We start from the raw sequence: 26,274 nt of genomic DNA on the forward strand, positions 1-26,274 counted from the left end.
AAGAGACATTTTTCAAAACAGGTATAAACAGCAATAAATATGTGAATAAAATACTCCACATCTTCAGCCACAGGGAAATGCATGTCTAGTTACATTGAGATTCTATCTTACCCTAGTCAGAATAGCTATTATCAAGAACACAAAAAAATTAAAAATGCAGAAATAGGGATCCTATACACCATTGCGGGGAATACTAATTAGCACAGCCACTGTGGAAAATAGTATGGAGGTTCTTTACAGAACAAAAAACGAAACTGCCTTGCCACACAGCTACCCCGCTCCTGGTTATATATCTGAAGGAACCAAACGCAGCACACCACAGGGACACTTCCATGTTCACTGCAGCACTGTTCACGCCAGCCAGGTTCTGGAACTGGCCTAGATGCCCATTCGCAGATGAATGAATAGAGAAAATACGGTGTATCCACACCACGGAGTATTGTTCAGCCGTAAGGAGAAGGACGCCATGTCATTTGCAGGAAAATGTTAAACAAAATCAGTCAGACTCAGGCAGACAAGTAGCACATACTTTCTCTCATATGTGAAACTAAGGAAGGAAGGAATAAAAGGACCCCATTGAAGAAAAAGAGGGCTTATTAGGTGAGGACCAGGGGAGGAGGGAAGAGGAGAGGAGGGGAGATGGATCATACACATGTGTGAAACTGTCACAGGGAAACCCATTGTTTTGTGCAATTGATAAGCACTAATAATTATAATAAAATGACTTTAAAACAGTTGAGTTGAATATCCCATAATACTTATCACCACTAAAATGATCTTTCTCCAGCCCTAGAGCTCAATTGGAAAATGTAACAATAGGGCACATCGGGCTAAGAAAGAGCCACTGCACAAGGGATAGATTTACAAGTAACATTTCTACATTAGACTTCATTAAAGGAAATACAGGCTCGAGCATACAGAGCCAATTCCTTAGCTAGGGATGAAGCCCTGTATGGCCTCTGAGCATGGGCTGCATATCTGTTCAACCAGGCTGCATTCACTAGTTCCAGAGGATGTGCAGTTCCCTTGTCGGCAGGGAGTAGATGATGACTGTCCATTCTTCAGGTTGACCCGAGGACCGAGTTAGGAAGCTGTCTGCCCATTTACTCTAAGGAGTAAGTGCCAGTTGCTTGGCTGCTCTGCAGCTAATGGATGGGTGGACTTACCTTCCAGAAGCACCATAAACTACTAACAAACCTTGGGTAATGAACTAAGGCTACAAATCCAGCTCCTTTCCTGTAGCAGAAAACTAGGAGCAAGATATCAGTGTTTATTACAAAAATGAATGTGCACACTCATAAAATTAAAGGGCTTTAGGGATTAAATAACTCATTACTAAATGCTACGAGTTTTGCTGCTAAGTATGACAAAGTATCTAGTCTTGGCAGTAAAGATAATGTCAGCTTTTCATTGCATTTGGAGGAAAAGTGAGGTAATATTACATAATGTATCATAATATATTTGGATTTATCATAAAATGGAAGATAATTAGGTTGGCTATTCATTCAGGTTTGTTGGGACATCCCCAATTTATGCTGATGGGCCTTTTTAATTATTAATCATCATCTTAGATGTATTCCTTGCTTTAGAGGAAAAAGGACATGGTCACCATAGCTACAAAAGCCCAAGCAGCTGGATGCTGATAGAAAGCTCTGACTCTGGATCTGGGGATGGCACAGGCTGCCATTTGCTCCTTCTCACCACAGCCAGGACATGGTCTAAAGAAGCAGAAAACAGGTTGCGTGCAAAGGTGGTGCCTGGGCAAGATGCTGGCTTCCTGCCAGTCCTAATGGGACATGATGCCATGGAAGAGTAAGCAGTTTTGGTTGGGAAGATGGCCCTTATTTTTCAGATGTCAGGCATGGAGAAGAACCTGGGACAGGAAGCCCCTGCTACACATGCTGTGACCTGGTGTCACTTTTCATGCTGCTTTCACAAAGCCTGAACCTGGGCTTTCCTGGGGCAGCCCAGTCTAGCCCCCGGGCTTGTGGCAGGGAGCTGAGAAAGGGCTCCAGGCCACTCATGCTGATAAATATTTCTTTAGATCTGTTTTCATTTTAAACAAGGAAACCTCACTCCTCTGCCCTCTCAACTCCCAGACACTGAGAAAAGTCCAGGGACACTGTTAGATAGTTTGGTCCAACATTTTCTGTTCATGTTCTAGCAACAGCGACATATTTCAGATGTTTTAGACATTTACAAATGGACATTTTAAAATCCTTGACCATCATTCTAAGGAATTCTCAACTCCTGTCAGCCTCCATCTGATAAGAACTAACACGACCTGTCACCAGAGATCTCTACAGGAAGACTGGATGTCATCACCAGAAAACACCACATAGGGCCTGCATGGTGTCAGCACATCTCACGTATGTGTTCAGCTATCTTTGGCTGAGAGAAAGAGAGAGATACAGACAGACTGGAGGGGGTAAAGGAAAAAAAAACTGGGATTATGGGTAAAGAACAGAAGAATAGAAATGTTGTAAGCCATACCAGTGTAGGCATTATAGAACTAACCCAAGTTGAGTGGGGAGAGGGTCTTCCATATCCAGTAATATGGGAGGCTGGTTATTGTGACCCATCCTTTCTCTGAAAACCATGCAATTGTTGGATAAGATATACTATTTTAATTTTTTTAAAAGCATCAATAGCTACAAGATAGCCAGAGCACACAGTGTTATCAGGTCACAACCTAAGCAGAAGTGGCAGCCAGTGGAGGTAAATGAACATGGAAGCTGGAGGCATCTGTCAAATTGGGAAACTGAGTTTTGGTTTTGATACCTTTTCACAATGAGGAATATGGGAATCAAGGTCAGGACCTTTGAGCAGACACCAAGGGCCTGGTTTATGGACATCATTGTCTCCTGACCCTTCTCCAATAAAGCTAGGCTCTGCCAGGGGACCTCAGCTTAGGAGTTTCCTAGAAGTAAATGAATCCTACTGTGTATCCCCAGGGACTGCAAGGAGAAGTCCCTTGGTGCTGGGCAGACTATGCGAGGAAAATAAACCTGTAACCCCATATCATCCTTGAGGTCTAGAAGCTGAAACTGCATCACGTGGACGGTTCAACAAGCACAGAGTCATTTAAGGTGCTGGCCTGGACAGCTGGCAGGGGCAAACCAACCCTCTGTGTAGGACACCTCACAGGTTATATCCTCCTCTCCCACCCCCACCCCAGGGAGCTCATGGTAAATACTGAGCAGCAGCAGATACCCCAGCAGCACCGTACCCCAAGACTTCAGATTCTGGAATTATTGGAACAAATTTCCTTACTGTGCTTAAAAAAAGACATGCCGGCATATTTCAATTAGGGACAAAGAGAATGAGAAAGAATAAAACTAGAACAAAGATGAGTATGAGCACAACCTGTATGAAGGTAAGGATAAGTTGACCACAAACACAAAATACTATATATAAAAATATACAAAGGCTCTATAAAACATCAAATTGGGGACACTGATTTTATCTGGAGAGGGGCTGACTATCTGTAATTTTTTTTTTTAGGGAACATTCATATTATACATCAGATATAAATTTTATATATATTTTATACACACACACAGGCCAATGGTTGTTTTTGTAAATAAATTTACAAAAATTTTAGATCATTTTTCTTTTAAATATTATAAAAGCTAGCAAAAAAGAAAAAATAATTTCGATTTTTGGACTAAAGCAGAAAACACAAGAGAAACTAAAAACTATTTTAAAAATATAAAATTCGGGGCTGGGGGTGTGGCTCAAGCGGTAGTGCGCTCGCCTGGCATGCGTGTGGCCCGGGTTCGATCCTCAGCACCACATACAAACAAAGATGTTGTGTCTGCCGAAAACTAAAAAATAAATATTAAAAAATTCTCTCTCTCTCTCTCTCTCTCTCTCTCTCCCCCCCACCTCCCTCTCTCTTTAAAAAAAAAAATATATATATATATAAAAAAAATTCAGTACAAATTAGAATAAGTACAGGTAAAACTGTGTGTAGAGGGAAATTATTAAATTCAAATGCTCAAATGTATTGAGAAATAGCAAAGTATAAATAAAAATAGGATCTAATATAGAGAAACAAAATAAGGAAATAGCAAAGATAAAAGCATAAAATACTTAGAAAAATGGTCACTTATCCAAGGTTTAGTATGCATGTTTTCTAACAACGTTGGATATTTTAAGGATCATGAAGTCACACAAGGCAGCTGCCCTCATCATCTGGACTCTGTAGAGGGGAGATCATGAATGTGTTGAGGATTTCCAGCTCATCTAGCAAAAATCATTGGGTTCCTATTTTATTTGACACAATATCAACAGCAAATGGATCAAATATTTAAATGTGAAAACGATAATGAAACTAAGAAATTAAAAATATGTTTGTAATCTTGGCATGGTCAGGCTTTTCTAAACACGACAATAAATAAGGGCAAAGATAAAAAGGCAATTCATGAAAAAAGGAAAAAAAATGGATCTTAAGTCTGTAGTAAAGATGCTCTACTTCACATATAGGAAGGAAAAAGTAGATGCCATCTTTTGAAATCTATTGGATTGTCAAAGACAAATCTCTGAACATACTGTTATTGGGTGAAGAGCTGGGGAAGGAAAATTGGTTTTAGAAGGGTTCTGCCCAATACATCAATGTTGTAAATGCACGTGGCCTTTGTACAGCAATTGAACCTTCAGGAATTTATCCTACAGTCATCTTGGGCAGAAATATGTCTGAAGTGGTAAATGCTGGGGGCAAATCTATATGGCCATCAGGTTAAATAAGTCATGTTGCATCTCTGCAATGAAACACCTGGCAGCCAGCGAAAAGAATGAGCAACTGAAATAAGTATGTGATATGCTGTCCTCTGATTCAAACAAGGACATAAGGTGAAGCAAGAACAACGGGAAGGTGACGGTTGCTAAAGTTGGGCAGACAAAATTTCACTGTACTCTTCCCCATTTTAGGTGTTTGAAAATTTCCATAATTGAGAGCACTACCCACTCACTGTCCTGAATGCTGGCCCCACAGAATGCACTTGAACTCTCCCTGTGGATGCCTGGTCATGCTCATTCTGGGAATTCTGGCAGGTTAGCAAGACACATGGAAAAAACAGAACCCTGGACAGCCAAGCAAGTCAGCAGGAGAGACTGCATGTGGGTCCTCCCTGCTGTTGAGATGGGAGAGGCCTCTGCAAGCATGGAAGGAATGGGAGGGTTCACAAGGAGCCATTAATACGTGGAATATTCAAAACTGGAGCTCTTCTGTGCCAAATGCAAAATAAAATTACAACAAATTAAATGATCTATTAAGAAAGAAACTCATACATAAGGGAGCAAACTCTACCTCTCAATAGAAGCAAAAAAAAAAAAAAGTCAAAGGATAGTAACAGATAATGCATAGAGCAGATCCCTGACAGTGGGTGTGGGAGCTGGTCTAGCTTGTGACAGCGGATTCCCTGCTCCTGTGCAGTGATGTCACATTAATAGCTTGTAATTGACTCTGCGGGGGTAGGGGGGTTATATGAAAGAGAAACCTGCTACATGTCAGGTTTTTTTTTTTTTTTTTTTTTTTTTGGTACTGGGGATTGAACTCAGGGGTGCTTTACCACTGAGCTACATCCCCAGGCTTTTTATTTAATTTTTAATTTTGAGGCAGGGTATTGCTAGGTTTTTGATGGTCTCACTAATTTGCTGAGGCTGGCCTTGAACTTGAGATCTTTCTGCCTCATCCTCCTGAGTCACTGGATTACAGATGTGCACCACTATGCCCAGCACTGCATTTTATTATTATTATTATTTTTTATTTTCTTAAGCACCAGTTTACCAGCACACCATTGGCTACTAGACATACATGAAATGGTTTGAATACCAGTAACCAAAGAAACACAAAAAGAATTGAGGTCTAGACGAGATGGAATAAGAATAGTCCACCCTATTCTTCCTGTTAATTTCCAACAGAAAAGTCTGGACAGAATTCACAAGGCAGCTAATGGAAGACTCTGAAAGCTGAGAAAGAAAGTAGACTGGCCAGTGGCCCCAGGACTAAAGGAACCACCCGGTGGTGAGTCCCTGTGAGTGTGCCAGTGTCCTCCTCAAGATATGTAAAAGGAAAAAACACATAAGCACACATGACCTGGAAATAACTAAGAAACACCAAGAAACAAAAATGAACCCAATAAACCTGCCCTCTGAAGTGAAAAGTGTGATGGATGGGAAAAGACCTACTCTGAGAACACTGAGGGTATATTAGTACCAGATAAAGGAGGTTTTAGAACAAACACAACCAAAGAGGGACAATTCATAATGACAAAAGGGACCTTACAGTTCCCCAAGAAGACACAACAATCCTAATTATGTGTACCCAAACCAGGAGAACGTCAACACACTTGAAGCAAAAACTGATGGACTGAAAGGAGACCCAATTATAGCCAGACCTGTCAACACTCGTTTCAGTCCCCGATTGGACGACTACACAGGAAGGAAACGGAGTGGTGTGTGTATCTGTCAAACTGGAAAGGCTTTGAGAGGCTGATATTTGGTACTAGCAAAATCCCTGTTAGGAAGACAAAATCAATGTGAGAACATAAACGTATATAACAGTTCCGAAAAAACATTAAACTATGAGGCTTTAAATGACCAGTCCTTTTCCCCAATATTTCACTTTTAAGACTCTCCTAAGGGAATAAAGAAGTCCAAAATTTTATCTACCTAGACTTTCATAACAGAGCTGCTCATAAGAGCAAAAACTAGAGATATCCAAATATGCCCACTAATGACAAGTCCTTAAAAAACCTTATTTTGGGTTCTGGGGATGAACCCTGGGGTGTTCTAACAGTGAGATATATCCTTTTTATTATTATTATTATTTTTTTTGTTTTAAATTTGAGACAGGGTCTCGCTAAGTTGCTGAGACTGGCCTTGAACTTATGATCCTCCTGCCTCAGCCTCCTGATTCACTGGGTTTACAGGTGTGTCCTACCACGCCAGGCTTCAGAAACTATTCTATAGTCCAAAAGAATGCTATTGCTAAAATAACATTTTGTAGGATTAATAATGAATGATTTTAAGGCAAAAATGCAGGAGATAAAGATGGTACAGAGCATAGAACTTATTTTAAAAACAGTATATAAAAATTACTAGAAGAAAAATAACAAAAGCAATAAAAAATTACCAACGATCTCCGTTTTTCATTTGCTGTTTTCCCCTTCTCAAGTGTCCTATCATGAAATGCCACATTCATACTCAAAACAAACCCTTACTTTCAAAACCAGCAAAAAAATGAGAAGATACGCACAAAATAGACAACCTACTTCTAGAACAGAGAGACTCAATAGGTGATGAAATTCTTGTATTTAATTTTGAAGATTAAAAAAATGTAAGAAAGTGTGACCATTATTATTCTTAGAGTGACCATCTGCCTTGGATTGCTATCTCTGTTTTATCGTTCAGGATACTTATTAGTAGTGCCCTCTGCCATTCTCAAATGTGTCATGGGTTAAACGACAAGTTGCAGAAACACTTTACCTATTCTGAATATTTTAAAACATTACTCTTAGTAAATTAAAATACATTGTACCCTGACTATCTTCTAGGCACCGTGTCAAACGTTTCATGCCAATCATCTCATTTAACCGTCTGAATTGCTGAATTATCTCCATTTTATAGAGGTGACAAGAGGTCGAGCAGTTTGCCCAAGTTCACACAGCGGCAAGCAGCAAAGTCTGGATTTGCACTGCGTCCCCCACATGAGCGGTGGCGCTTACCTGGGTCTGCCTGAGCACCGGGTTGGCCGGCAGGGGCCTGGCGGGGCCGCTGGGTGCCCGCGGGGCCTGCTGGAGGGGCGGAAGCACTCGCCGCGGTGACTGTGGCTGAGGGACAGCAAGGGCGTTGAGGGGTCTGCTGATGTCCACATTCTGCCCCTGTGGCGATCTCCTGTCCTGCCCGGTCAGAGCAAAGAGCCATGAGGCAGAGGGTTCAAGGATATCAGTGATTCGGAAGGGGACGCAGCCGGCTCCTCTGCTGCAGCTGCAGGTGGGGATCCAGAGCACCCCGAGAAGGAGTGCCATGAGTGACCGACACTTCAAATCCCGACGGCCCACACCCACCCTGCCCATCTGCAGGGGAGGAATCCATGTTTTATTCAGATTCTTAAAAACTGTTTTAATTAGTAAATGAGGGCAGGCCCCTGGGCAAGTGCGAGAGGGAGACCCTGGACCCTGCCTCTGTGGGAGAAGAGAAGGAGGTGGGAAGCGGGACAGCCTGGCCTGACCAGGCTCAAGGCACCCCAGAAACAGAAAACCAGCCTGGAGGGAGGCCTGGCCCCGGGAAGCCGCGCTAGGGGCTGCTCTGGACCCTTGGCCCAGGTTCCCCGACCAGGCCCAGCGCCTTGTACTGCAGGCCCCACCCTTCCCTCCCAATTCCTCGCTCCCTTCCTCTCTTTTAAGAAACGGCTTTCTTGAGGGCAGTGCTATGCGCTTGCTGCACACAGATAACGTGCAGGTTTGGTAGTTGCTGACCCAGGTGTATACCCATGAAGCCGTCAGGACAGGCACGGTAATGAACCTGTCTCCCCAAGGGGCATCCTTGTCATTCTCGCCTCCCCCACCTCCTGCTCCCTGGCCACTGTTGATCTGTGCTCTGTCCCGTGAGCCAGCGTGCATTTTGTAGAGTTACATATGCATATAAACGGGGTCTTTTGTTTGGTTCTTCACTCAGAATTATTGAGACTCATCCACAATATTGTGGACATCAGTGGTTGAGTCCTTCTAAATACAAGTAGTGTTCTGCTCTGTAAATATATCACAGCTTGTTCATAATTTTCCCTGTTGATAGACCCTTTCAAGTTTGGGCTCTTTGAAGCAAAGCTGTGCTTTTGGCTGTCCTAGAGCAAGCCATTCTTGCTCAGGACCCCAGGTTTGAAATGAACGAGGAATGAGGAACCGCCATGAAACCTCAGTCTACTTTCTGGATCAAGGGAGAGGGAGCTAAAACAGTTTATTGCCTGCTGAATACGGGATGATGATTTTTTTTTTTCAATCATTTCTCATTTCTTGACATCAGTCTTGTCCCTGTTGTACTTTGAATTCTTTCATTGGATGACTTCAACATTCAAGAATTCTTACAGATACATCAAAACCACTTGGTGGGAGGGCTGGGGTTGTGGCTCAGCGGTATAGCACTTGCCTCACATGTGTGAGGCACTGGGATCGATCCTCAGCACCACATAAAAATAAATAAAATAAAGATACGGTGTTTGTCTACAAGTAAAAAAGATAAAAAAAAAAACACACACTTGGTAGGAAAAACAACGAGTATGAGAATGAACTCAAGTAATGATTCACGGGGAAGCAAGCGACAGGAGGGACCAGGAGGTGCTCTGGCCTCAGGATCTCTGTCTTTGAAGGAATGGGGCAGACTGGCTTGCCCAGCTCTGGGCTTGAGCAGAAGGGGCACAGCTGGGGCTGAGTGAAGCCCACAGAATATTCCAGGAGTCACAGCAGCCACAGAAGCTCCCCCAAACCCAGCTGGTGGCCTCTGGAAACAGCAGGAAGGTCCCAGTGACAGGAGCCAGCTGGGGCCAGCCTGTGACTAGAGGGGTCAGGGCTTACGGTATCCCACACACCGCGCCACATCTCTGCAGGGTCTAGGAGAGCTTCCACGGAGGAGGCACTGTGGGCCTCCTTCCAGGCCCCCCAGCCGGCCAGCCTCATTGACCCGGGTGTGCCGGCTGTTTCCGGGAAGCAGCTAGGATTCCCTCCCGAATCCATCTTGTGTTGCAAGCTGCATGTCTATGAGCCCAGTGAGTCCCCATGTTCGTCCAACACTCACCTTTGGTATGTTGGAGTGCGGTGGCCTGCTTGAAGGGCCTTTCCCAAGGTGGGCGCGGTGAGCCTGTGCGGGCTGGGAGCGGCTGGGTGGCCGGGAGGGTCGCACACACCTGCAAGGCAATCCGACTTGCTAGCCATAGCCGTTTCTTTTCTCCTTGGTGTTTATAGTGACACTAAGAATATCACTCGCTTATTTCAACTTACTGTGGCAAACTTGCAAAGGAAGAATTATCTAATGCTTTTATCAGATTTTAAAAAAATATTGACCTTCTTTCCCCCAGAGCCACCCTTCTGTCAAATTAGTTCTTGCTCCCCGTAGACACAGCCATGGGGTAGCTGGGGGGGGGGGCGGTGTTTGGAAAGAAGCTGGAGCCATAGCAATGATGGCTTTGAATGTGCTGGGACCCCCAAGCCACCCCCTCTGAGGAGAACACGCAGGGTCCCCAAGTGTTGCACAGCTTACGAACACCTTACGAACACCAGGATGGAGAAAACACCCACACCCTGCACCGGCACCCTGCGCAGCCGCACGGCGAGCAGCCAGGAGGTCAGAAGCTGCTCCCGGTCTTCCTGTGCAGAAAGCCTGGCCCTCTCTTTCCTAAGGACCACCCGGGAGAATTGGCTGGCCCGACGTCCCTTCAACCATCACCTCGCCCCCGAGGACCTTGCTAGCCACAGTACGAGGCCCAGTGTACCTCAGCTTCTCGAAGGTGGTTTTTTTGTTCGTAAACAGCAGTCGTATCAATGTCCTCCTCTTGAGATAAACCCCAAACCCAGCAGCAAGAAGACACAGCACAGTCACCAGAGTCCCTATGGTCAAGCCTCGGTTATCTGAAACACAACACATTGGGCTTCAGAGGGCGGCAGTCAGGGTGAAATATGGGAGGTATCAAATGGTGACATTTAAGGCAGAACAGACTTTGAAGGGACAAACGGAATGGAGGTGAGCAATCCCTGAGTGATGGACCAATAAATTAGCTTTACTCCAAAGGTCATGGTTGAGGTTCAACCCACGCAGCTGTCGTTCATTTGTGATGCTTGCTAGATAGGAACATGGCGGGTCTGTGGGACAGGGCAGGGCCACGTGGCCTCCCACGCAGGACAGTGGCACAGAGAAGGGTAGAACCACAGAAGGTAATGGGACCTGCCACTTGAGTCCCAGCAGTCAGACGTCCCAGGCTGTGATGGCTGTGGCCTGGTCACACAGCTGCCCTCCTGGGCTCCTCCTCCCAGGGCTCAGTGTTGCCGGCTGCTTTATCTTTTCTTGTATTATTTTTAGAATGAGACTTATTTCTGAACATCTCAAATTAGTGAAGAGGGAAAAAGAAAAATCATAGCTTAAATGAAACGCCCTGGGTTTTGTTTGGCCATATTAGGGACTTAGAAATGCAGCTTTTTGTTGGAGACCCCCTTTCTCTGAGAGGGGGCTGTTTATTTTCTGTATGGAGACATCACCTTGTGTATGTAGGTCAAGGGCGGGAAGGGAGGGAGCACTGAACCCAGGTTGGTCTTTGATGGCAGCTGTAGTCGGAAGCCTTCTGGGAACACCCAAAATGTGCAGATTTAGAGATTTACTCCCAGTTTTCCCTGGTCCGTGAATGGCTTGAGGCAGGCATCACGATTCATTTGTGTGTTTACTACCAGCAAAGATCTGGGTGTGCTTCACATAGTAGGTGCACAACAGGCTGCTGGTGATGACCAGGAAGGTGACTTCGGTCACCAGCCTCGCTGCCTTCCTCACTCAGCTGGCTGTGGGTCTGAGCACAGCAGCCCCCTCTGCCTGACATCCTGGCAGTGCTGCGACTCCATGCCCCCATCTGTGCCCTGCCGTGCTGGCCTCCGCTCTCCGTCACTGCTGCCACTCTCACCCCTGCCGGCCCCGGCCAGACTCCAGGCCTCTGCACAGCCCCTTCTTCCTGCCCCCCCCTCCCCCCACAGATCTCTAAAGACACATGGCTCCCCCCTGTTCCTGAGCCTCTGGGATTGCTCCCCTCTTGTGGCACCTGCCTAACCCTCCCTAGGACCTGCACAGTGGCTGGCAGGGGGCAGGACTTGCTGAACAGTGACTGAGCCCAGGCCAGTGAGCAGTGGGGACACAGTTGCTCAGACCTGCTCCCTTGGGAATGTGTTTGAGGTGAGGTGCTAAAAGTGCACCTTCTTTTACAAGATGACAGCAGAGGGGTGGGTGGGGTGGGGTCAGCTCTGCAGGGATCTCACTTTTACACTCTAAGTAGGGACAAGGGAGAGTGGGAGTCTCATGGGTTGGACTTTTTGGAAACCCTAAGACCCGAGTACACTGGTCACGCACGTTCATGCCCAGAGACAGAGAGTGTAGAGACGCACTGCCTTCTCCAGCTCCTCTGACCACCGCCAGTTTTACTTGATCAAAGACAGTATGGGTGGCAGTGTCCTTGATGAACTACAAAATAAACCTTGCTATTTTTTTTTTTAATAAAAAATGCTTGCAGTCCTGCTAAGGTACTAAGTTGCAACAAGAGGCCAGTTGTCATCGAGGCCCAGAGGTCACTGAGGAAAGGGGATGCCAGGTTTGGCCCTGCTCACTCCCTCTGCAACGGAGGTGCCATCAGGACAAGACCCTCTGGTCCTTTCTATACTCGCTCAGGGCCCAGGGCCTGAGGTGGACTGGAGCTCTCGCAGGAGCAGTGTGGAGTCTTTAGGGGAAGGGGACCAGGCACTCTTTGCCCTTCCTCTGCTGCTTCTGCAGATGTGCCTGGGACACTGGCCTCCCCTCTGGGCTTGTGTGCTCTGCCTGGCCCTGCAGAGTCCTGTTGTGTCTGTTGTCATGGAAACGATGGCAAAGCCACGGTTTCAATGCTGCCATTCACAGCAGGGTTTGGGGATGCGTGACCTCCCCTCTGGCAGCGTTGTTCATGGTCTAAGCATCACGGGGGTGGGGTGGGGGTGGGGCTCAGGGACGTGTCCAGAAGGCCAGCAACCTGTTCTGTCCATGCCACCTCTGGCTCCCCAGGCTGCATGCTTTCTGGTGGTTGGCCTCTTTTTTTCCCCAGCTTCTTCATTTTAAAAGGGACATCCTTCCGATTTGTCCCTAACTCGCCCCCCAAAACCCAGAGAAAACAGCACTGTATGAGGAGACCATTTTGAAATTGCCTGAGGAGCCTCTATGGGGACAGACAGACTTGGATCTCAATCTTAGCTGGTTGATGTTGGGCAAGTTACTTCAACTCTCTGAGCCTCAGGTCCTGTATCTAATGGTAATCTCTGCTTCAGAGTTGTGCGAGGAGCAGGTGACATCCAGCGTGTGAAGGGCTTGGCCCGGCACCTGGACACACCTACTCCATGTGTACAGCTGCTGCTGTTCCTGCTGTTGCCTCCATTAGGAGAGGGCTTCTTTCTGGTCAGGAGTTTAAAAGGCATAAACTTCACACCTTATGCCCCAGTGCACAGAGGCTGGCCCTCTCAGAGCCTTCAGATCTGCAGATGAAGCTCATACCACTTGGCAGTTCACTGTGGACCCTGCCTTAGCTGAGCAAAGTGTCACAGACCAGGGAACCTGCAAACCCAGCCACTCGTCAGAGCAGGGAGCCAGGAGCCTTGGACGATCAGGTGAGAACACAGGTGTGCTGGGAACCGGGAGAGGCCTCAGGCTGTGCAGAGCCACTCCTGTACCCACACTGACTGCCGTGCCCGTGGGCTGTCACCTCCCCCAGGACACAGGGACCTCACTGACCTGCTTGCCGGATGGGGCCACTGTCAGTGCTTCCTCCAAAGCCGAACTTGTCGCAGAACGGAGGCGCCCAGTGGGCCTCGCAGTGGCAGTTCTTCCTGTTGTTGCACACCTTTGGGGGCAGGGGACAGCGTTAGGGTGCCCTCTCTAGCAGGGGGCCGTGCTATATGCTTGAGCCCTAGTTGAGCACCACACAAAAACAAGGGGACCGTGGCTGGCGCCCCCACTGGCACCTGCCCAGCCAGACACTAGATGTCACTGTGAGGCCAGCCCTGAGGCTGGGAGTGCTACACCATCCGCCCATCATGCACCATCCAGAGGATGGGGTTATGAAGCCTCCCCGGCTCTCTCCCCGCTGCCTCTTCTCGCTCTCCCCATCTTTCTTCAATTGGGACACTGTCACTATCAGGCTGTGATGAGAAACCCTCCAGTAGTAAGGAGGGTCCTGCTCAGGGCCCTGGAAACAGACTGCTGGGGCCTCTGAGACCCAACAACCTCCGGCATGGTCCTCCTCCTCCAGGCAGGAGGCGCGGGAGGCCAGGTGCTCTGGTCCCCTCTGGCTGGAGCGCTGAGGCAGCCCTGCAGCTGGGCCCCCTATTTCTTGTCACTCTGGGAGGACTCACCATCGCTGGTTATATAACTTAGTGAACTGGTGCATGAACCAATGGAATGTGACCCTGAAGGCCAGAGGACCTTGTTTCTAGGGTGATTTGGAACACTGGAGAAAGGCCAGTCACTACAAAGCATCTTACAACTCGGAGTGCAAGGGACAATACAGAGTGGCCGGGGAAGCTGGGTCAAGAAGCACTGAGCACTCAGGTGTCTGTGGAGTGTCCAAGTTTCCCTCCACTTGAGGAAACAGACTGTAAATTGCAGGTGGTGAACTGCTGCGTGGTTTAGTCACAGAGGTGAGAGCAGAACAACCATCAGTAAACCATGAAGTCCCTGCATCAAAATATGGGATCCAAACACATACCAATTGATTTTAAGGCAAAATAAAATGTTTGGAGTGTGTGTCTCACGGGAGGGTCCCCTGCTTTAACTGACTTTGATGAATTCAACAGAGGTAGTCACTTTTTTGATGAAATCACCCCCAACTGCTTCAAACATGAAGCCTGACGGTCGAGATCGCCTGTGATGGTTTGGGAGACAGCTATGAAGCTAGAAGCAGGATTAACTAGCCAGTGGCGTGGCTCGTGCTGTCTTGACTATTCCTGGAAGGGTGCTAAGGAACCACCCGGAGATTCACGTGCTGCCCTGAAGTCCCCTGCTGCAGCATGTGGACCCCTCCCATCTTGCAAATTGTGGCAGAGAAATCACAGCCCTGACACCCTGCTTGGTGGGGTTAGCAGTGAGCCTGGTCTCATCAGGGAGGGACTGTAGCCATGCCCCTGGCACTAAGTCATGGCCAACTGGTCCAGAAAATGTGGGCCTTTCCAGAGTGTGGATGAGGTGCCAGGGACATCAGAAAGGGAGGCTTCAGTCCTCCATGCTGGCTGCTGACCAGTCAGGTTACTGTGCACACATCATCCCCCCCACGTACGTCTAGATCTGTCAGTTAAACGATGGGGCTGGACTAGCTCGCCTCTTATGGCCAATCAAGAGAGATCTATTATCCAGGGAAGACACAGCGATCCTGAGTTAGGCTGTGTGTCAGCTAAATGCTGCAGCCACAAACCCAAGAGGTGCGGCAGGCGTGATCCATCATGGCTGTGACTCGGCCTGAGCTTAGGGAGACCCCCATGTGCCACTTTGGAATCACTGGCAAGTGTCTGGAGATTTTAAAAATAGATGTCAGAACATGATCTCTGTAGAAAAGGTTTCAGGAAAACAATGAACCACTGGCATGGCCAATCAAGATTAATGATTCCACTGGAAATAACTGAGCCCATCAGGAAAAATAAATCTCATTTTGGACAGTTCTCTTCTCCCCTAAAGCTTCTGTGAAGTAGAACACAGCCGGTTGAGTTAGGGACCTGTTGTGAGGGGCTTCAGAACACATGGTCACGATGGTGGACCATCTTGGCTTTAGTCCCTTCTTGAAAAAATTTGGTTCAGACACATATTTGGAATGATGGGGGCAAGACGGACAGCTCTGTTTGAAATGCTAATGTGAGGTAGGTACTTCACAAGCAAGGTGAGCTTTAAAATGAATTTGAAGATGACAAAATTCTCAAAATCACAGAACGCTAATTTAAAAGATAATGACCACTCAATCTGATTTTCTCTGTGAAACGAAGATGACATTTCTTGTGCGATGTAAAGGTCAAAGAAAATTAACGTCGTTAGAAGAAAATATGGAGAAGACGCTGGCTGCTCTATTTTTAAGAAGCTGTGGGTTGCAAGAGCCTTTGCGAAGAGTGACTTCCTGCTTAGCTGGGTGGCTAGTCTCGGATAGGGCAGGGCAGCCTACTTACCCCCCGGCCGTGGCATCGCATCGCACAGTCCTGAACACCGAAGACACTGGTGTTCTGACACCGCCGGTTGAGGCAGATCTGCAGGAGGAAAACACCGCAAGCACCTCAGAACTTCTGCTCCCTTCCCCGTGGCTACACACTAAAAGAAAAGGCTGAGGACGCTTAGAGAAGACTCCCCTTTCAGGTACCTGGGGGCAGTACTTGGTGCATTTGCCGCATGGACAGGCTCCCGCTGTCTAACTCCAACCTCAGCTCTTGGCAAGACCAAGTTCAATGACTTGAATTCAATACTCATGAATGCTCTTATGCTTTATGGGGTTTAAAATGGCTTTAGTGCATCCTGAAACTGTAACTGATTTTCTCGTGACTTTTGTTTAGAGATGACAACGAAACCTACATATTAGAGCACTTTTTCTCCATTGAACAACACAGGAGAGGGTGAGACGGGTTAGTCCTGACCCTGGGGGCTGTGAAGACTCCAAGAATCCAGGGTCCAAGCGTCTTCAAAGAGAGATGTCTAAACGGGGGAACATTTTAAAAATTCCAACTGACAAGGAGCATCATTGTGACACAAACCATCGACAGAAATGTCTGGCAGAGGGAACCAGGCTCCGCTGTGTTTATCAAGCATGGCAGAGGCAGGAATTTGCCAAATGACACTGGACGGGTTGAGAGACACAGTGTCATCTAAGGTATGTGACCGGCTCCCGACTCCAGGGATCAGGTCCTTTCTCCTCACAAGATGAACGGTGGTGTCAAAGGTGAAGGGTCTAATGTTTGGGATGCAGAAGCTTTTTAATTAGGTAGAACCTTCCTATGGGAAGATTCCTATTTGACCCAACAGCTCACGTAAGAGCAAGGGCCGACCCATGCAGGACTGAGGGATGGGTGGACCCTGGCCAAGCAGACTGTCACATTCCAGCGATAAAAATATCGTCCCAGGTGGCAGAGGACACAGGTGCTCCTGGTCAGAATTGTAGTGGTAGGTGCTGCTGGCCTCCTGATCCCAGGGGCAGGGCCAACCATGCCCCCAAGGTAAGCAGAGTCCTTGGACTTTTAGTGTCCTGGCACTCCTGCCTCTGGCTGCTAGACAGGTTTAAACTCTGGTGTCACTGTAACGTCAAGGCCAACATGGCTAAGGAGGCAGGCAGGACACACAGCTCGCCTCCTGCACCATCCTATCTCAAGGAAACAGCCTGTGGCCACGGGAGGGTAGGGCTGGGGGGCCAGGCTGCAGGCCATTCCTGCCTTCCAGCTTCTCAAGGGAAGCAGTCCACATCTGTCCTTTCTTTCTTGCGACCTCCACACTAGTGAGAGATTCCAAATCGTGCTGAAAATGTGCCTAAAAAAAGCATTTGGGAGTTGATTCATCTTTTCCCTAAAACATCTGATTAACTTCCCATCATTTAGTCTGATGAGAAAAATTTGGTAAGAAAATAAAAATAAAAAAATCAGTGGGCCAGAACATGAAACTCTCAATTTCTTTTTCCACTAAAAAATTTATTTTATTTCTATACCTTAAAATACTTCTGGTTACCTTTCCCTGTGGTTTGCCAGGACCCACCTCTGGTTCTCAGCTGCCTCCCTCTCCCCCTCCTAGTCTTCTATGAGGACTCTGAACATACATCTGACTTCCCATCCTGTCCAGGTGAGGAAAGTCCCCCAGAATCCTGTGCCAAACACCAAACCACATTTCCCAGAACAATATGCTACCCTACCGTATTTCTTTCCAGAGTTATTTCTTGGCTCTAAACTCTCATGACATCCAGGGTGTCAAAATGACTTATTGACACTAAAGGGTCAAAGAGACGAGTTGGATTTCCCCAAATCTGTACCTCAATGCTCAGGTTGGGATCTTGGATTGACTGACTTTTTGTTGTAGGTGCAAAGAACGGGATTCCAGAGGCCACATTCTGAGAAGTGGATTTAGGGAAACAGGCCAACCTCACACCCTGTTCTTAAATGGGCCGCCTTTCAATGGGCCCAGTCCCAGACTTACATTCATGATGCAAGTGAGAATTTGGGTCTTACTTTTCCATCTGCACACTTTGTCCCCGCAAGCACAAGCCCTGGGTCTGGCATGTCGTCACCCAAATACACGTGGGTCCCCCGGCACAGAATCCGGCCTCCTTCCTGCAGTGGGATATTTGTTTCTATGGAAACAGCATTGGTACCAATGACTGGTCGGCTGGCACCTCCTTGACACTGGATTTTTCCACATTTAGCATCTCTGGAAGAGTAAGAAGAGAAAACCCCAAAGAGGAGTAGTTAGGAATCACCCCCTAAGCCACAGCGATGACCTCATCAGGATGCATGGATTCCTTACCTCACGTCACATTTGGCAAAGGAGCTCTTGGAGTCCTTGCCACAGTTGCCGTAGGGATCACCTGCAGAGTTGACCCTCTCAAAGCAGATCCCGGGGGCAGGTTTAGCACCTGGAATAGAAGCACAACAGCACCTTCATCTCCAGAAAGCGTTTGTGGGTTTCTTGGAACAGCCCTGGGCTTGGGGTGAAGGGGAGACAGGTTCTGTGTTCACAGGAATGGTGCCCAGCACCTTGGCTGACTCCTTGGGAGCTGGCCGGTGGAAGGCTGGCGGTCAACAGCTGGCACCCACTCGGCTCAGCTCCCAACAAAGCCCAGGTTTCATGGAGTCTGTTCTCGAGGCCTGCTGTCCAGGGCCCAGGGCATGTGCAGCCTCTCGGGGGATGCGGCCTGGCTGTGTAGCCAGATTGGATCCAGAGCAGGAGGGAGTTGGTGGCTGGCTGCAGAGTCGGGGAAGATTGCACTCTTTAGCAACATCCCACACAATTCCGGTGAGAAAATGCAAGCTGGGGCAGGCTCCAAAGAGCCACAATGACTAACGCGGGGAGTGATGAGAGGAGGAGAACAAATGAGCAAAGCAGCAATTCCGTACAACACTTTCAGTCCCAGAAAGCTTCCTATAGGAGCAAGCACTGGCTCAATTAGTGCCTATTCTTTGCAAGGCAGAGAATGTTCTGGGAGGCCACAGAGTCATAAACCCTGGTAGTCATTGTGCACAGCATGACAGGGCCCCGCAGAGAGGGTCATGGCAGCTGGAGAGCTCAGGAAGTGGCCATTCTTAGCTCATCTTCCAGGCAGGGAAGGAGACAGCATGTAACTGGAGACTGTAGTGCCGACACTTTGGAGAGCTCTCGACTCCTGTGCACAGTGGCATGTGTCGAGGACTTCAAGGGACGCAGGAAAAGACAGCACATCTTCTCTCCCACACTGGCCTCCCCTCTGGGCACCTCCCCTCGCATCACTTCCAACTGCCAGGAAGCCAACTTCCCAGAGCCCACCTCTGGCCCTTGCCCTTCTCTGCTCCCAACTCCGGGATGTTCCGTTGGCCTTCCAAGGTGACAGCAGAGTTTAGATTCTGACTGGACGATGGGCAAGGCCTCCTCCCTGATCACACCCGTGGTTCTTCAATGTCTGCCTGTTTCCTCCTCCTTGGCTGCTGCCACACACAACTGTCCCACAAAACAAAACAGCTCAACACAACCGGCCCTTGCCCCAGAAGGGGTGTGCAGCATGCCCAGTCAGTCCTGGACCTTGGCACTGGGCTCTCCAGTCCTCACCTCTTACTTTCCCATTCTTTAAATTTTAAAAGCCATTTTAGAGAGGCCTCCCCAAACTTTTTTTTTTTGGTGGGGTGGGAGGTACTGGGGATTGAAGCCAGGGATACCCTACCACTGACCCCGTCCCCAGCCCCTTTTTATTTGAATATTTACTAGCACTTTCTGCCTTCCAGACACCAGGGCCACGGAGTGACCCAATCCCACAACACTGCCTGCTTAAAAATTGCAACAAGAAAGAGAAAACAGGGTAATGAATATGTTCCTCTGAAGTCGAGTGGCAGGTGCTATGAAGGGGAGTAAAGTGGGTGAGAGGCACTGGTTTTTCAAGAAATATCGGTCAAGAAAAACCTCCTGAAGAAGAGGCTCTGAGCTGAATCCCACCACTGTGTCCCACAGGGTGGGTCTCATTCTAGTACCTGGACGAAAAGCCTGGGGCACGGGGGTAGAAAGTGCAGCCTGACTTCATGGGGCTGTCAGGGCAGGACCGTCCAAGGCGAGGCTGGGCCCTTCCCTCCAGGGACTGGTCATGGAGGCCTCCTCCTGTGGGCCCCACCCTGGGTCTCAGGGCTAGAGAGCAGAATAAACCCAGCCCCGTAGCCCATGTGAAGACAGATTCCATGATACGGGACACATGGTGCCATTGCCACCTGCCAAAGGGCTGATAAAATGGGGTAGGAAATAGCCAGCCGTCCTTTCCCACTTCATAAGACCATGACCAGGAAGGCCAGGAGCTCCTGGTGGACACAGGGCTCCTGGGACCAGGGGCGAGTTGGTTCCACTCTGCCATCAACTCCATGCTGTCCTGATGTTCTTGTGGATCCTGTCCCTCTTAGGATTTCTTTCCCGGGAATTATAAAAATATAGGGGCTCTCTTAAGATTGTGAGCAGATGCCTTGGGAAACCAGGGGGAAAAGACTTCGGGGAGCCCTGGAGTTGGGGCACATGCTCTGCACAGTGGCATCTGTTGAAAACCGTGAGGAGATCATCAACTGTAGTCATAGCTCAGGGACTTGCCCACACCCATCTCCTCCTGGCTCCTAACTGTGAATGAGGCTCCTTGTGGCTCCCGAGGCCTCACAGCATGGGCCTCCAGAACCTTGTCTTACCGAGTAGGCACCAGGAGACCCTCAGTAGACACCCGAGTAGATTGCTTTGTATTCCACTGGGAACAAAGGTCATCTTTCCCATGGTTATTCTCCTCATTTTAGCAAACATTTTAAGTGAATGCCACATCTCTGGTCATCAACCCGCCATTGATGGGTACCCACTGGTAGTAATTGTGCTGGGAATGACATGCAGTGTCTTAATTCCTTGAAGCCACCCTGTAAAGGTCCCCTTACCTTCATTTCACAGATTTTAACACCAACGCTCAGAGTTTAACTTGCTGAGGATCACTATAGATATGGCAAAGGTGGGCTTGACTCATGGATATACAGCCCAAAGCATGGTATTTCCGCCCAGCCACAGTCCTGTGCTCCTCTTAGAACCACTTGGTTATCAACAGACCCCCTCTTGTTCCTTCCTCTACAGGATGCAAACATGCTCTGATACGCCACTGGGTGCAAGACCAGGCTCCAGCTCCACCAAATCTTTTTCCAAAGAATGACTTGACAGGCTGAGGTGCCAGCTGCTCTGTGTTTGCATATCGGGCGCAGAACTGGATAATGAATCCCTTGATTCTGAGCATGCTCAGTGGTGTTTCCTCCAAGAGAGGGGCATTAGAGATAGTTTTATGCCTACTGATTTGGGAAAAGAAATAAATCCTGAATAGGATGACCTGGAAGCTTCTGGGAGAGAATCAGTTCCTAAAGTCACAAAGCTTGTTGGAGTTCGGCCAATAAAACTCATTCCATTTCTGGGGCTGGTTTGTCCAGTGTCTGGAACGATGCAGGATTCGAAAGGTTAACTTTCTGTCACTCCCAGGAAAGCACTAATGGCCTCCTTCCAAGAGTTTTATTCCCTTGATCTGTCACCCAGAGCATGAGGGAGTAGAGATGCCATGTCATAGTTTACTGTGGATGTATGGCCAGGACATGTCATTGCCAGTGGGCACTGCAGTGACACGGCTCTCCGACATGAGGATGCCTGTTCTCGTCCACTTAGCCTGTGGTTTCTGCCATGGGGTTCTCCAGGTTGTGAAGAGAAATCCCCAGTTTCAAACAAAGATGTTTAAAGAGCAAGGGTTTAAAACAAATAATCAAACTTATAAGAACACAAGCACTTAAGACTTGGTCCACTTCATAGCCCGCCCTTGCTACCCTACCTCTGATGTTAACTTATAGGATGGTGCCATGAGAGGACAGTGAGGTCCCAGCTAGAGCTCTCCAGCACAGCCTGCTTACAGGAGAGCCGTGCAGTGGGAGGGCCTCCTCTGGGGGCCAGGGCCAACTTCCAGGGTTCACAAGACATACCTGAGCTGCAAAAGATATGGGATTGTTTGATGGCTGTGAAAATGCCTCTTCCGTGCCTTCTTCTTCTAGGAGCAAGGACGGGGAATCCATTTTGCATGGTTCAGGTGGAGTTCGCTTTCCCACCCAATGTCAGGGGGGTGAATTGAGGTTCAAATTTGCCTAATCAGAGAGGTTCATCTCCCAGGCTCTATGACTGGTCAATGCAGGCAAGTCAGTGTCTTCCTTGGATCATGGCTGCTGACAAGGGTCCAGGCTGCCTGCCGTGACCTTCAGGGTCTTCCTCCCTGTGGAAGCTGGGCTCCACCTCCCCCTCCTCCCCCTCCTCCCTCCTGCAGACATGACCTCTCCTGTGTTTGCTGTGCTTGCTTTTGCCCCTTGGGGAGCTCTAAGCCTCGCCGTGCACGGTTGTAAATATCTTGGAGCAGGGACACTCGGGCCAGCTGGGAGCACCCGAGTGAGGAAAGACTGAGGGCAAGGCCCCTGGGGCCAGCCCGCCCTGCCCCAGCCCTCCCAGAGGGGGCCACGTGTGCCCACAGTGAAGAGCCTGAGCAGATGCCCAGGAGATGACCGTCCTGGGTCACCTTTTCCGAAACTCTGGATTTTCAGGTATTCCTTCCATGAAACTGAATGAAGTGAGTTCATGAGAAGAGAGACAACACTTCACTTCCTTGGAAGAGAGATCATTTCCTCCAAGTTGAGGTACAGTAAGATTACTTATAAGCAGGGAACCCAAAGTGGGCTCCTGCTGTGGCTGGGAGCAGATGCTGCTGGAGCTTCAGAAGAAAATGTTTCAGGAAATGGATGCCAAGGTGCCACCCCCCAGCCAGCCTTCCTCGGGCGGAGCTCTCCTGACCCCGACCAGGTTACAGAGTAGAGGAGGGTCCCAAGAGTGACGCTGGTGGCTGTTGTGAGCTGTCGGCTGGCATCTGTCTTAGAGGCAGAATGATGGATAATTTGGGAGTGTGAATGGCTTCTGTGCACTTGTAAGACGTTACAAAGGCACACACTTGGGTTCACAGTTACTGCACTTAAAATGCCTGTCTTCAAGCCTCGACGGAGAGGAGAGATTTCAGGTCTATCTCTTGGAAAGAGTTTCCTCTCGCTCCTACATTACATCAATTTCATGTCTTTGAGTTCTTAATAATGGAGCACTTAGATGTATTGCCATTATCAAGAGATAAAATTTAGCCTTTCAGAGGGAATTTTGACAGCATGCTGTATTTTGTAATTATGTCAGAAGTGATAGATTTTAATTACCAGTTTTATCTTCAGAGTGATATGACTTATATTTGTAATTGTGATTTGGAAGTTCCCAATGTCATTATGTCTTTTGAAGGAGACATGACAGCATCTCAAATGAAGCCCACAATTTACTCATTCTAATCTTTTACTTAAAATGATTCTATTATGCAAATATACCTCTCCAGCTCAGTCAATCAGCTCTTCTTGCCTGCTGCTCGTAACCCCCGTCACTAACATCCACAGACAAGGAGCTTCCACAGACAACTGGAGACTCTTCTTCCCATCTCTCTTCTGCAGAGTGGCCTTGGTCTTCATCAGAAAATGAAGTCCAAGGGGACGCCTTTGATCATTTCCTTCTTATGCACTGGGATAAAAGGGAGATTTTCTCAATTCCTCTTGGCAAAAGTGTCTTTTCTTCCCATCTGTAGTCACCAGCATTGTAAATGATTAGTAGATGCGTGACCCCAGGTGGGTTTCCGCAATCCAAACTCATTTAAACCAGCCTTGCTGATAAACATTGAAAGTTTACCAGCCCATAAAAATCGTCTGGCCGGCTCACACTGCATAAATCAAATGACACTAGGTTCTGGTGAGTGATAAAACAGATAACACTAACATATTTCAGGACTTCCCCAAGGCAAACTGTTTGTGGCTTTAGGCATGTAATTATCATGGAATTATCTGTGAGATTAATCGTTGAGTCCCGTTTTCAGTCACCCTGCTGGGGCTTCTGTCAAACAAAGCACGAAAGTAAATTTGCTGCTTGAAGAAAAATATCCAGCCATATTTCAGCAGAGAGAAAGGTCATGTCACAACGACAGACGATCTCTGTGGATATTAAGACTAAGCTGGACAAAGAGAGCTAAACCAAGAGAGGCTGTTTGAACTGCAGATAACATTTATGTTTTTGACATCAACCTATGAAGTCTTGAGATGCAAGACTTGTGGGAGAAAAATTGATGAGAAAAAAAAAAATTAAGCCCCCAGCCAACAGGAAAATTATCAACAGTATCAAAGATAGCAATTGACAAATAAATCAGTAAAAAGAAAAAAATCCAAAAGGTATTCTAAAAGCATATCACTTTGCCAGTTAGGAATTGAGGCATATGTTTTGAATTTTCTATCATTTTGTTTGCAGAATGACTTGGAAGCAGGATTCTTGTACTGAAATATAATGCTGGATTGAGAAAAGCCCATTTCAAAAGGGAATGGTTAGTTGGAAGGAAGGGCTGCGTCCTGTCGGCCTTTGGGTAGCCAGCTCTGGAGCGTGAGTAACAGACCTCCTGGATGTGACTGGAGAATTCTGGGTGACTCAACAAGTTGGCCAGGTCACCAGGTCACCAAGCGACATGGCCATCAGGCAAGGACTCAATGGGTCCTAGGCTCAGTTATTGTGCTTCCTAGGGGCCTCCAGTGGCCCCAGGGCAAATGTGTCCGGGTCTTGGGGCATTCACCAACAGTAGGGAAACAGACCCTGAAAAATGCATCCTCCGCAATAAGTCCCCTTTCTCAATCAGGGAAAGTGAACTCAAACCAACCCCGGCAGCAGCGTATTTCAATGCTCTCAACCCAGCACATCTGGCTGGCCAGGGGCCCAGCCGAGGAAGTCACCTCTGCCCTCAGGACGGCATCTGCCCAGGATCAGCGCTTCCCGAGAGGACACTGGGATGGAGTCACATCCTGACTCCACTCCAGGGCTGAGCAAGAGCACACAGGGACTGTGGGAAGCCTGTTCCTCTGGCAGAATCAGGGCTGTTGAGTCAGCATCTCACACAGAGCAGGACGTCAGTGAATATTTCACAAGTGAGAGAACCTGGTGGCAGACGAGGATCTCTGCTCTCCAAGTCCCAGCTGGAGCTTCACACCAATGGAGCTACGTGCACTTCCCTGGGTTGGTCCCACGGACCCCGTGCACCTCCAGCTGCCCCACTCCGGATGCCGGAAACACCCTTCCTCTTCCACTCTGGCACGTGGCTACTTGCAGGCCACCTCACCAGTGATGTCTCCTAGATGGCTGCTCTACCAACGTATCTTGCCCACAATCCTCTTACAACCCGTTTTATGAGCCCCAGGGACTTGAGCATCTTGCTCACCAGTCTGTGAGCATAGTTCCAGATCTCAGAGGCACTAGGTGCTGTGCATCAGGAATGATCCTACAATGTGTTGCACAGAACTGACTACGGGCCTTGTTGGAGGATAACAGTGTGCTCACAGGGTAAGTAGGGCACTATCCCCATTTTACAGATGAGGCGCAACAAGGTTGAGCAATTAGCCGAAGGCGGCCTTGCTAGTAAGTCATGTGTTCAGTGCCAGTCCCTCCTCTAAATAAGGTCATCCCATATGCGCAAAGGAGAGAGGGAAAAAGGAAGTATGTGGGAATGAAATGGAGTAAACCATGTTATGCGCACTTATAAACGTCAAAATGAACTATCATGTGTTATTATAAATCACTAATAGCAAAGAAAGGTCATCCTAATCTGGAGCCGGTGAACATATCACCCTGCATGCCACAGAAGACCTTGAAGACAAGTTAAAAATCTTGAGAAGGGGAGAGAATCCTGGATGACCTGGGGGACCCAGTGTGATCACAGAGTCCTTATACAAGTGAGGTAGGAGGATCAGAGTCAGACAGAGAAATGAGACTACAGACGCAGAGGTCAGGGGACGGACAGTCACAGATGCTGCATCAGGGCCCTGAAGATGGAAGGAGGGGCCATGGGCCAAGGAATGCAGGTGGCCTCTGCAGGCTGGAGGAGGCAGGAAATAGCTGTCCCTGGAGTTTCCAGGAGCAGCGCTGTGCTGCCCTTGCCTTGATTTTAGGATTCCTAATCTCCAGAAATGTAAGGTGATAGATCTGTGCTGTCCTAAGCCACTGGGGTTGTGGTCATTCGTTTGCAGCAGTTACATTAATTTACATGGTGCCCTTCACCTGGAGAACTGGGCAGCCCCGCCAATGTGTCAGGAGAGGGTCACACTGCACTTTCAAGAGAGTGTTAAAGGCCCATTCCAAGAAGGCCCTGGCACCGAAGGCCACAGCTTGTGGTGGCCCTCCATCTTCTTGGCTCTCCTGGGGAAGTTACTTGGTGACTTGTACAGAGGAGGG

General features: G+C 48.2%; 1 protein-coding gene across 1 annotated transcript in view; it reads right to left on the bottom strand.

Moving 5' to 3' along the window:
- Positions 1 to 26,274, bottom strand: part of Adam12 (ADAM metallopeptidase domain 12) — a 263,686-nt gene that overhangs the window by 14,569 nt on the left and 222,843 nt on the right. The window contains exons 14-20 of the mRNA XM_048791374.1: positions 18,244 to 18,352; positions 17,949 to 18,147; positions 15,918 to 15,995; positions 13,504 to 13,612; positions 10,490 to 10,625; positions 9,796 to 9,904; positions 7,731 to 7,904 (exon numbers count right to left, since the gene is read on the bottom strand). Coding sequence (XP_048647331.1) covers positions 7,731 to 7,904; positions 9,796 to 9,904; positions 10,490 to 10,625; positions 13,504 to 13,612; positions 15,918 to 15,995; positions 17,949 to 18,147; positions 18,244 to 18,352 — 914 coding nt within the window. The remainder of the gene's footprint in view (positions 1 to 7,730; positions 7,905 to 9,795; positions 9,905 to 10,489; positions 10,626 to 13,503; positions 13,613 to 15,917; positions 15,996 to 17,948; positions 18,148 to 18,243; positions 18,353 to 26,274) is intronic.

The sequence above is a fragment of the Marmota marmota genome, unplaced genomic scaffold (genome assembly GCF_001458135.2).
Source record: "Marmota marmota marmota unplaced genomic scaffold, marMar, whole genome shotgun sequence".
Taxonomy (NCBI): Eukaryota; Metazoa; Chordata; class Mammalia; order Rodentia; family Sciuridae; genus Marmota; species Marmota marmota.